Raw genomic sequence first — 13,004 nt, forward strand, 5'->3', positions numbered from 1 at the left:
CAGACCCACCTGCTAAGCTTTCAAGAAAACACAAACTTGGGCCGAGCCTGTGGCGCACTTGGGAGAGTGCGGCGCTGGGAGCGCGGTGACGCTCCCGCCGCGGGTTCGGATCCTATATAGGACTGGCCGGTGCACTCACTGGCTGAGTGCTGGTCACAACAAAGACAAAAAAAAAAAAAAGAAAACACAAACTTTACAATGTCCTCTAGGAAGCCTTTTGTTAGGTTTGGACCCATAGCATATCCTTCCCACCTACCTATTTCAATCACAGCACCTATAACACTCTACTTTTTTTCTTCTTTTCCCCTTCCTAGACTGCAAGCCCCCTGAAAGAGGGACTGTGTCCAATCTGTATATGTGCCTAGCCAAGCAGCTGTCACATAGCAGGTACTGACAGCTGACTAGGAAAGGACAAGTGGATGACTCACATGGAAGGACTGCCAAAGCACAGACTCATCGTAAAGCCTAGTGTGACTACCAATCAAGGTGCCAAGCGATGAGGCAGCTCTGTCCTTCCTGTGAGAAGCCACTTGCCAGGCTAATTCCTGAGCTTCTGAAGCCCTAGAAAGTATAAGCCAGGACTAAGCACAGTGACTCTTAGGACATTACAATCCCCACCCAAAAAGTCTCTTAATCACTATGTTAAGGATACTGGGATATAGGAATAAAAGATATTACATCTCAGACACACTGACAGCTATGTCTCAAAACTCTGTGGTACAAATTTGGCTTACTACTTCCTGGGCATATTACAGGACAAAGAAACAAAGAGTATAAATATAGATCTTGGTCTAAACTCCTATGTATATAAATAATGAAGGAAGAAAATTAAGAATTTTCTTAAGAAATGCTCTTCCTTTACCCTATTTCCTATGAGCATTCTCTTACCTTCACAGTTTAAAGAAAAGCTATTACTTTCAATAAAACCTGGAATTCATGGTATGTGAATTGTAAATGCAAGTTTCATACAATTTTAGTATGTTTTCCTTACTTATATTTTGGTTTAAACACAGTGTGGATACCATTAATACTATAAAACATTGGATGTTTCTAATATCAAGAAAGAAAACAATGCTTAAGATATTTAAGGACATATACCATGATTTTGTGTCTATGAGCCTGAAACATAATAGATGCCTAATAAATATTTGATTTAATGAAACAGAATTATTTTTTGTATTATATTCTAAAGGACTTTTGACATAGAAAAAATCCTTCTGTACCTGACATTGTCTTTCTAAAAAGAACCAGTAGACCAAGGCACTAAAAAGGAGTAAGCCAATATTTTAAATGTGTGAAGTAAAGGCATATTTGTTTAATTCCTTCTCAGAAAAGATTTAAAAATAAAATAAAATAAAAGGATGAAAGAACATTATTAAGACACTTAGTAAAATTTAAATGGGGTAGGAAGATAAGATGGTAGTACATATCAATATTAACTCCTGATTTTGACAGCTAAATTACAGTTACGTAGAATGTCCTTGTTTGTGGGAAATACACACTCAAATACTCAAGGTTGAAGGGGCACCAAGTCAGCAAATTATTCTCAAATGGTTCAGGGGAAAAAAACTCTTTGTACTGTACTTGCAAATTTTCTCTAAGTCTGAAAATGTTTGAAAATTGCAAAAATAATATTAATTTGAAAATATAAAGCCAATTATGGGGCAAAGAATTCACACCCTAAGGAAGTGAGACATGAGATTTATATGGTCCACAGAGTGAGGGAGCACTTCAGTATTTATGTAATTCCAGGGGCCTGAGACACCAGGAAGTGGGCGGAATAAGATAGAACAGAAACTCTCCTAAGCAACTCCCATGTAACCAACTACCCAGATTAATAGATACTCTAGTTTCCTAATTTAAGGAATCAACTACCCAATTACCCCCAACTGTTATAATGATGGACGTCCCCTCTGTGCTATCTGCTTGCTGCTGGCAAACCACTCTCTAGCATATCTGGGAACTTCTGCTCCTATCGGTTCAGTTATATAGTTTATTTATTCACCATGGATCGATTGTGTTTGGCCTCAAATTTCCTTGTATTTGTTACTGTAAGTACAGTTTAATTAAATACTTTGCTGATTAATTTTAAGTACGTAGTCTGGGGTGAAAAAAATCTTTAAAACCTACAAGGATTCACTTGGAAAAAAAATTATTTTTTTTTGTTTTACTTTTTAAAAAAACAGAACTAAAAATTGCAGACAATACTTCTTGGTATACTTTATGCAAAAAAGATAAGGGGGGTCCAATCATCAGCTCATACTCAAAGGAAAGGCCTTGCTCTATATTTTAAAAAGAAGTGGTAAATGAATATACATTTATAAATTGAATGTTTAAGGTATGTATTACTGTTCTTGATATTCTCATTTAACCAAAAGCAACCTGCTCAATCAATGTAGAAAGAGAAAGAAATCGGTCAAGCCCTTCTGACGTCTGTGCTGGACCTTGAACAAGTCCTTTCATTTCCCTCAGTTTTAACCCTATATGTGAATCAGCTCTTAGCAGACATCCCTCAACTATAAAATAAAGAGCCCAGAGACCAGTGGTTCCCAAACTATAGATCATGTGTAAACAAACACCAACAGTGAAACCCCTCTAAGGTGAATTTACACATTATCTGATACTACTGATAATGTATGCTATTTAATGTGGGCCCTGGAATCTTTCCTGGAACTTAATTTTCTAATTCTAAGACAACATTCAATGATAATCAGTGAGAAGACCCAGAATTTATTATTAGCAGTTAAGGAATAAAGGCCCAGGGATATCTGATACCAAGCAAACCTACAGCAGAAGCAACAGTTTGGAGATTTTGAAGATTAACAGAAATTAGAATAATCTGTTTACATGGGAGAAGCTAGAGATAATAAACTCTAAGAAATTCTTTTTTTAGAAATCCATATGACCATCTTTCAGGCATGCTATAGAAGAGATCCCTCGGTGGGTGGAAACTATAACAATGAGAGATGACTATTAAGTGCTTATTATATGCCAGACACTGTTCTCAGAACTGAGTTACGCTGTGAGACAAACACGAGTATCTTCTCCATTTTATAGATGAGGAAATGGGAGCTTATGGAAGCTATGGAAATTGTCCAAGGTCACCAGTGTATGACCTAGAATTCCACTTATTTCAACATATTTGCTTGATGAGGTATTTAAATATAATAAACTTAAATTTTTGTATACAAATTTATAGTTTAGAGTTTAGAATTCCTAAAAGATGCCTTTTTGAATTCTGAGAAAAGATGCTCTTTGTACAATGACTCTAGGATTCTGACCCTACTCCAGTATCTGCTAGCCCTCTATACATGTACCTCCTAACTCTTTTCATGTCACCACAAGTGTACAAAAGAAAGTACCTGCTCGTTAACCTGCAGTAAACTGACAGGGCAACCAGCCAACCTGCAGGCTGAGGGAAAAAATATCTCACACAGCAGTAACCCAGGCACCAGACACACTGGTTAGGAAATTCTGCTACCACAATAGCACGTTGTAATGGTAATAGTTCTATATTCACCATCAACACCATACAAAGTGCACTGAGATGACAGATAATATTAATGCAAGGAAAGAAAAGGAGGAAGGGAAGAAACAGGGAGGCAGGTACACAGAAAGTCTGATTCCAAAGACCCAACTAAATGTGTTTTAACTCACCTATTATAAAGCTTCTCATAAAAGCTTTTACTAGGTAGTGTTATATGAATATTTGGTAACGTAAGTTCCAGCACATAGTGAGAATTGCTGATTGCTTTATCCTGAAACTCTGTCATTTCTACAGGGTCTCCTGGCATCACCATCTAAAACACAATAGTTTAGTGCAGAAAAAGGAATAAAATAACTATTTTATGTTTAAAACAGTAGTAGCATCTTAACCTACCCATAGGACTTGGTATGTGAGCAAATAAATAAGCACATAACATTTAACTGGGAAAAATATACAGCAAAAAAATAAACAAACAGATATCGTTCAATCTTGGAGTTAAAAACCCAGCAAACACATTATACAAAGCATTGTTTAAAAGATAAAGAATTAAAACTGTTGCTATATGACAGAGGAGAGCAGTATTCATTTGTTGCTTGCTCACACTTTTATTTTACCTGTTCATTTTCAAACATTACTCTACGAGAAGAAAAAGGAGATGGAGCTGGTCTTCTCAGATCACAAACATCTTTCAGGGAATGAGCACCTCCTTCCTCTTCTTCCTGGTAGTGACCATCATTTTCTTCTTCTTCCTCAGCTGCTATTCTCTCCAAAATGGAATGCATAGCTGGTGGATTTACTTTCAGTACAATTCTGATAGCAAAGACAATAAACAAAAAAAGAATCAAGATCTAAGCATAAACAGCAAAATTTTAACTTTTGTTCAAATTAATGCAAAGACCACTGATTAAATCTTAATGATAGGATTACACTTCTCTACAAAGTCTAATTATGTCTAATGTAACACACTTATAAACACGTTGTAATCTTCAAAGTGTGAAAGTGAAACAAGTAAATAAAAGAAGGATATTAACATTTTTCCTGTGCAGACCAGTCCTCCCAACACCCTCAAAAAATTGTACTTGGCTAGCTGAAAGTCTGACCCATTGTGGGCCAAAAGGTTATTTTTAAATTCCATCAACATCCAACAAACTTTACCTTAGAATTCTAGTTATCGTTAAACCAAATCCTCTCACATACAGTCTGTTCAGCTATAATGGAATAATTGCCTACCCAAGTAACCTCATATTATATAAATTGTCCAAATGGCAAAAGGAGAAGTTGATCAGGGAATAGTTTCAGAACTGCAACGGCAAAGTTATCTCTTTCTCCAGGAATTCCAATAACAAATGCTATTGATATTTTGTAGTTACAGATCCTAAAAATCACTGAGCTAATGCAGCCTTTGACTACAAAAGCTAATGAGCTTTTACTCCAGAGTAATACCATTTATTTCCTAATCTTCTGCAGAACATGACCAGCACAGGCTTTTTATCCTCCTTTTTAATCACCATATTAATCCACTATTATTATGAGGCAGGGAACCCTCAAACAAAACAGCTGTGCTGCATCTATAAACACTTTTTTCCCCACTAAGTAGGTAGTCCCATTTGGTTCTAGTAAACTACCACAAACTGTTGCCTAATTTTTATATATCCTAATGTAAATTGTGCTTCCAAATTACTGAATTGAAGTAGATCCAATTCTTACGATGAAAACTCATGCTTATTATCAGGCATGGATTGCTAAAGCCTGTCCTAAAACTCTGACAGGTCTAACATATAGCAGAGAGAAGGTGTAAAAGAAGGCAAGCAGAGAAATAGCATAAAAAGGATCATTTAAATTCTTAGAGAACTTCCAAATAGTTTTCAATATAATAATGGATTGTTATTTCATGTAAACAAAGTTATTTTAAATATGATCCAAGCCCACTATCAGGCTAATATAATTTATGGAATGACTAATCTTGTCTAAGAAATCCTAAAGCAGTGGTTCTCAAAGTCCAGCTGCATACTGGAATCCCCTGGTATAATTTTAAACATACGCTTATGCTCAGGACCTATCCCAGAATCTCAGGGTGGGGCTCAAGAATCAGTATTTTGTAAAAGCTCCCCAGATTTAAAACGCATTGTCCTCTCCTAAAGCAATCACTGATTATAAAATTCATTTGACAATTAACTACATGGTGCCTTATGATATCTCTTCTACTGTAGCCTTGAAGTACTTTTAAAATGGTTAATGATTCTTCTGTCCTTCAAATTAGACTAAGTAACTGGAGACCACAGAACACATTTTATACTTCAATCTCTCACAATATCTAACACACACCTTTCATAGAGTAGTGCTCAACATTTATTTTTTATTTGATTTGTCCATCTTCCTCTGGGTTCTCTCATCAAGGCTGGATGTTTTTAGCTTAAATAAACATATACAACATTAAGTTCTACAGCATTTATTCATTTGTTCCTGTTTCATGGGTACATTGGGTAGACAGGAAGGGTAGATAATTTAAAGGGGCTGTTTTGTGTTAATAGCCAAAGTGTTGGTTAAAAGGACTACAGTACTTTATTTTTGAAAGGAAAATACCACTAAACCCATACATTTGTTCACTCACCGTGGCCAGTCAAAGTCATCTGATGATGTTGTATCTCCATCTATTCTGCTAGACACGTGGAAAAACTTAACAGATGGTTCTCCTTTCTCTTCCTGGAATGACCCTAATAAAACAAGACCAATTTACTGAAATACATTTCTAATCAAGTGCTTAAAAAAAAAAAAAAAAGATCTTTCTTCTTTGAAGGAGCAAAGATCCTCTCAATCAGGGACATATGCAACATTAAGTTCTACAGCATTTATTCATTTGTTCCTGTCTCACAAGTACATGGGGTAGATAGGATGGGTATAATTTAAAGATGCTGTTTTGTGTTCATACTCAAATAGTTAAATACCAACATTTGACGTATAAGGTGCAAAAACATGACATAGCAAATACAGCAGTTACCACTTACTGAGTGCTATTAATGATTAATTCTTCGTAAAAGAAAAATTTATGCAGTTAATCTACCAAAAGAAATATAAATACATTTATTGTATATTTTATACCAAGCACTGTAAGAACTACCTCTATTCAAAATAATGCTATACATGTTTTTTCATTTCATTTTACAAATAAAGATTGGCTTTCCTCCAGAAAGAGACTATTGCCACTGGAGATAAGGAATGATCAGATAACAGCTAAAGGCCCTTTCATGAAGTCATAATTGGCAAAAGTCAATTTTAAATATCTCTAAAGATATGTAAAACTCAGAACAAGGGAAGGGAAACTTTTGCAGCCTATTCCCAGAGAGGGGATAGCAGTCCGGGACTGGAGTCTGGTGGCAGAGGGAGGGTGCTATGGCAGAGGCAGGTGGCTTAGGAACTACGGAGTGTAAGATCTTCCAGAGTTCTTCATGGACTTGATTCACTCTACGTTTATGCACATTCCCTTCATTAGCTGACAAAAACAAAGTAATACAGGAAAACTCAAAACAAGTTTTACAAAGAAAAGCCATTAGAGATTAGTTAGTATAATGGTGGAAAGCTCAAGCTCTAGGGTCATATTTGGGTTCAAATCTTGACTCTGCCATTTACTACAACAAGAACTTAAAAGATACCTCCTTCTAACTCCACAGATTTTCTCATCTATTAAATTATCAAAATAATTGGAAAAATTAAGTGTATGGTGATTATGATGATTTAAGGAAACAAGATAATGTATGTGAAGTGCTTAGTACAGTACCTAATACATACTGGCACTCAACAAATCCTGGCTGTTATCAGCCATGCAACAAATAAGTGGTAGGGGATGATAAAAATGTAGGATAAAGCACTAAATTCCCCTGCAGAGAATAAGTATTTTAACAAAGTGAATAAATCATCATGTTTAGTAATTTTTTAAAAAACTGACTTATATCACATATTTGTATACAATACTGGAAAAAATGGGCTCTTATTTTCTAAAATAATGTTAATTTTATTATGGGCTGTCAGACACTTTCATGATGTAAGATGCAGTAGCAGCTTTTGTATCTAGTCTGGCTCTTTTATAAACACATTCAATCTTACCAACTAGTTCTCTAAAGGTAAGTTCCAACTTAATTTGTTCTGGAGTTGATCCTCCTATAAATTCAGTCTTAAATTCTAGATCTGTGAATGCTAAATGAAGGATCTCCTTCTGAAGCGACTTCTTAAACCACGGTCCTCTTTCTTGATCTGATCGAAGATCAGGTATTGGGAAGCGAACAGACAGGTTTAATGCTGGTGTGGCAACTTGTATTGATATCCGACAATTTGCAGGATTATGTGAATCATCTAAGAATACTTCAGTGAAAGCCTTGTGCTAAAACACAAAACAGCAAAAATATGCCAAAATATTAAATTAAATAAATAAGCATTAATAATGTAAATTAGTATTCTACATTACAATATGTGCAATCACTACTTCCCCATTCAGTATAATGCATTAAAATACAACTCAAAATAACTACTACCACATTAATTTAGTGTAATGAAATTTTATAATGCAACAACTATTGGCAAAAGTCGTAACTACTGGCAAAAGTTAAACCCTGATATAAAAAAAACAAAAATAAATCAAAATAAAAACTGAATCCAAGTGAAGACAGACATGCTTACAGAGGCATATATATCTTATTAAAAACTAAAGCAATAGCATATAAATTAGCCTATGAAAATATTCAATATGGTTAAAAATCATCATAGTATCCAACATTCAATTTGAAGGATTTATCTACCAATATGCTACTTTAAAGAGATTCTATGTGAAAACAGATTAATTATATGAAATACAAAGGCCCACCTCTGACTCATCTTTGTATTTACAGGACTAAGCCCAGAGCCTGGCACATCATAGGTTTTAAATAAGTATTCACTAAATAACTCTCCCTGAGCTCTTATCTAATCCAAGGACATGATCCCATCAAATGGCTCTTAAAAACCAAAAACATATGCACTATTTAACCAAAGCCATGTTATAATAAAAGGGTCAAAGAACATGCCATTCAAATAGAAGTCCAATTCTAATTTTTCTCTAAAATGTATTAAAACTAATAAAGCTTTATTTAGTCCACTGTAAGTGGTAACATTCCTTAATTTCTTGAATCAGTCTCTAACCTACTAGATTAGAAAGTTCTTTTCTTATGCTAGACTTGGATTTTTTTTTTTTTTTAAACATACACTTACTCAAATTTAATATCCATGTAAATGTCATCTGCCATATATATATATTTGGTGGCTAGCCTGTGTGGGGATCTGAACCTGTGACCTTGGTGTTATAATACCACGCTCTAACCAGCTGAGCTAACTAGCCAGCCTAGACTTGGGTTTTTAACAAAGCTATTCTCTCTCTCCCCTATTTGACTTTCTAATACTAACCCCCATCCTCAGGCAAAAATAAAACAAGAGATTAAACCATCATCCCAATACATCTATGGCTAATAGCAAACACAGAGACTCGCCACAGACCACAATCAAGCCTGCCAATTGGCATATTTCTATCCACTCATTTTCTATACATCAAGTTTATTTACACAGCTATAATAAAATTTATGTCGTATAATATATTCTACTTTTTCACTTAATACTTCTTGATGCGCCTTCTTCATGTTGCTACACCATTTAATAACCATCATTTAAAATAGCCACTTAGGGGCTAGATGGTTAGCTCAGTTGGTTGGAGTGTGGTGCTGATAACACCACAGTCCAGGGTTCGATCCCTGTACCAGTCAGCCACCAAAAAAATTTTTTTTAAATAAATAAAAGTCACATAAAATTTCATTCAGTATATTATCAAAACTTATTTAGCTAGTCTACCGTCAAGACATAAAAGATGTCTATATTTTTTCCATTATTATAAATAATGCTGTTTTAATAATATATAAATAATATATCCTTTTTAATCTATTAGGAATACTGAAGCTCAGAAATTATCCCAATAAGCCTAGCAGCTAACTATAATTATGATTAGCATCTGTAATTTTTTAATACTTACCAGATTAATATGCTTATTATATGAAGTATACATGTGAGATGCCATCATCTCTACTGTAGTAAGTTTTTGTGGTTGAAGCAAGGAATTTAACCTGTCCACAATACTGATATCCAGTTCACAACACACTGGATTTAATTTAATTTGTAATTCTGCCTTCTGAGGAACTGAACTAAGTCTTGCTTGATTGCCCTTAAAAAAGAAAGAGTTCAATCACTAACAATACTATAAAATTAGGTTAAAACTTTACAATTGTGATATAATATATATCAGATGGAAATTCACAGGTGGTAATTATACAAAAAGATCTCTTACTTGGGGTCCTCTAGTCTCAGAATGCTTATAATGAAGCTGAAGACACACAGGGGGATGGGAATCAGTTCCTTCTTTGGAATGGAACATTAAAAGCTTAAAAGCAAAGATGAAGATAAATTAAATATAAGATATTAAGTTATACATAATCACATGAATTAATATAAGTGCCAGTATAACAGTGGGAAGAGCTTTTTGAAATCAGAAATGCTGGGCCGGCCTGTGGCTCACTTGGGAGAGTGTGGTGCTGATAACACCAACGCTGCGGGTTTGGATCCCTATATATAGGGATGGCCGATTAGCTCACTTGGGAGAGCGTGGTGCTGACAATACCAAGTCAAGGGTTAAGATCCCCTTACCGGTCATCTTTTAAAAAAAAAAAACAGAAAGAAAGAAAGAAATCAGAAACACTGGCTTTAAGTTTCATTTTTGTCATTTACGAGTAATGTAAATCTTTGACAAGTTATTTAACTTCTGTGATACTTAGTATCTCATCTGCAAAACGGAGATGAGGTTTCCAATAAATTAATGCTCAAGAAAGTACTTTGAAAATAAAACAATATATAAGGGCAAAGTAACAGTAATAAATGTTATTTGACACTTAACATTATTAACATTAGCAGAATAAATGTTATTTTGAGTAATAGTCATTATTTAGTAACAGTAATACAAGTTTCTCTAGGTCACAATTTCACATTAGGAAAAAAATCAGGTTAATGGTAAATAAACACAAGACTTTCACTTATCCTGAAAAGGGCTTAGCACACAGCAGGCATTCAGTATTTGTTCAATAATAGAATTCTTCTGAAATGAAGAGTGCTTTGAAAATGAGTGAAATGAAGTCATTTGTCACATAATCTGTCTTCCACTCAAATACAGGTCAACTCTAAATTAAAAATTCTAACAGATTCTTACAATGGCCTTGAATGCCGTACTCTAAAATCTGTTCTCTCTCTCTCTCTCAATCTCTCTCTCTCTCTCTCTCTCTCTCTCTCTCTCTCTCTCTCTCTCTCACACACACACACACACACACACACACACACACACACACACACAAAGATAATGCTCTTCCTATGACTTCCTATACATTTTTTTAAAAAGTCATTGTTGTTCATACAATTCTTAAAAAGCAAGATAGATTTAAAGAATAATCTTAAAAGAAAGGTATCCAGCATTTACCTCTGTATAATGAGGAGGAACAGAATGAAAATCAGTTGGAAATAGGCACTCCAAAAACTCCATTTGCCCAATGGACATATCAGTACTAAAATACCGGGAAGCTGATCTTTGTCTTTGTTCATAGGATACTTTGATGCCAGTACCTATAAACCTGTTATTAAAAAATGCAGCACTGAAAAGTATCCACATACTTCTAGTTTAAAAAATGTATCATAACATATTTACTCTATGGCAACATAAGTAGTCAAGGAATAGTACACAAGTGCATTGTACATAACATATAATAATTACCCACCTATTCTGGCAAATTCAAGTTGTTAGCCGTAACTAACATTCCTTAGGATATTAATCAGAAAAATTGCTTCAAATTTCCCTCTGATATAAGTTAAAGAAATCTGTTGATGGGAATTTTTCCAGGATATATTTATTTCCCAACACTACCTTTCCTTCTTCCACATTTAAAATTTTACACTGCAGTGGATAAAATCTTTCAAATAATTGTGTAAAACATGTAAAATAGTTTCTTAAAATTATTTAAAAATTTCATATGATATTTTTAAAACTTTGATCAGTAGGCCCCAAATTAAATCTACCTCTAGTTTCTGTTGCTCCTGTTATAATTTCTATTGGCAAATATTAGAAACATTGTCAAAAATGGAAAGAAAAACATGTTTTATAGTGTTCAGGACCATTATAAACACTATGGTCCTGAACTGTAGGGTTTCTTTCACTAGGTGTCAAGAATACTTTGCATATCAATTTTAATATTTCAAAAAAGTTAAAAGCCCAACATATTTTCTAAAAGTTTTAGCATGTGTCTAAACCATTGTATAAAATATCACTCGACAATTTATAGATCACTTTCATGTGAAAATAAATAGTATTTCCATGTTACCAATACTATACTTACAAATCTGATTTATCTTCTCATCTAGTAGGGCTCAACCCATGAAAGGATCATTGGCTATTTGGACAGCTTTGATTTTTTTAAGCAGAAGTTGAGAATGTAGCATCCAAGCTCAGGATCAGCTTTGGTATTATGTCCCACATCATGGCCTATGGCACGTGGGTCATTTCCAAGTCCTTTCTCATTAGTTCGTTCCACTCTTACCATCACTATCATCTCTGCTAATGCCAGTGACAATAAGAACTGTTTTCATGATTGTAATGGTACCAGTAGGAACGATGGTAAAATGTGGTCAAAGAAACCAAACAAGACCAGGGCAGGCTACTAAAGAGATAATTTAGAAAACTCCAGATTCTATATTAAACATCTTTACAGCATTGCAAAAAAACCTGACTCATTTACAAATAAAATGTGAATTAGAAAAACAAATGCAGATAGGTATACATATGGATACAAAAGTCTACACTTGGTTCTTTTTCAAAGATCATTAACAAATATGAGAGTTTACCTAAGGTGATCGTGTGAGCAAGCTTCTGCAAATACTGCTCGGAAAGACTTAAAATCTTCTGTTGAAAATCTCGCTGGATCAATCTTTTCTATACAAGTAAAGAAAGCTATTGCCATAGGTGTCAATGGATTGAGGTTCAGTGATGTTTCAGGTGGAGATAAAGGATCAATGTGAAGCACAGAGACTGAAAAAGTTCCCACAGCTAGTCTGAAAATAAGTTCAGGCCTGGATTCATCCACTGAAACAGATCTAGATGGGAGTGCTGAAACACATGAGTTAAAATTATATATATATAAAATTTAATATTTAAAAACAATCCATTATATCAAAATTATAAAACATTCATATATTAGCTTAAAAAAACAAACAAACAGGTGATCACACAACAGTTTGAATGATATTAAGCAATTACAATAAAATGAAATAAACTGTTATATTGCTGCATCTTATATCCAGGATCCTTGATACTTGAAATACAAAAGAGTATGTTACAATAGTAAAGGTATGAACAAAGCTAGTGCATTAATATAACTACTGAAAAGTCAAGAAAACCAAAAGGTGTTCACCA

General features: G+C 34.3%; 1 protein-coding gene across 2 annotated transcripts in view; it reads right to left on the bottom strand.

Annotated features, from left to right (window-relative positions):
- The window catches only part of ATG2B (autophagy related 2B), a 66,439-nt gene that overhangs the window by 34,042 nt on the left and 19,393 nt on the right, over positions 1-13,004 (bottom strand). The window contains exons 11-18 of one of the 2 annotated variants that reach the window (XM_063089121.1): positions 12,437-12,698; positions 11,022-11,172; positions 9,846-9,938; positions 9,534-9,722; positions 7,589-7,862; positions 6,099-6,201; positions 4,102-4,297; positions 3,658-3,800 (exon numbers count right to left, since the gene is read on the bottom strand). In XM_063089121.1, the coding sequence (XP_062945191.1) occupies positions 3,658-3,800; positions 4,102-4,297; positions 6,099-6,201; positions 7,589-7,862; positions 9,534-9,722; positions 9,846-9,938; positions 11,022-11,172; positions 12,437-12,698 (1,411 nt within the window). The remainder of the gene's footprint in view (positions 1-3,657; positions 3,801-4,101; positions 4,298-6,098; positions 6,202-7,588; positions 7,863-9,533; positions 9,723-9,845; positions 9,939-11,021; positions 11,173-12,436; positions 12,699-13,004) is intronic. The other variant, XM_063089122.1, reaches the window with a different exon arrangement.

Source organism: Cynocephalus volans, chromosome 3 (genome assembly GCF_027409185.1).
Source record: "Cynocephalus volans isolate mCynVol1 chromosome 3, mCynVol1.pri, whole genome shotgun sequence".
In the NCBI taxonomy this organism is placed as follows: domain Eukaryota; kingdom Metazoa; phylum Chordata; class Mammalia; order Dermoptera; family Cynocephalidae; genus Cynocephalus; species Cynocephalus volans.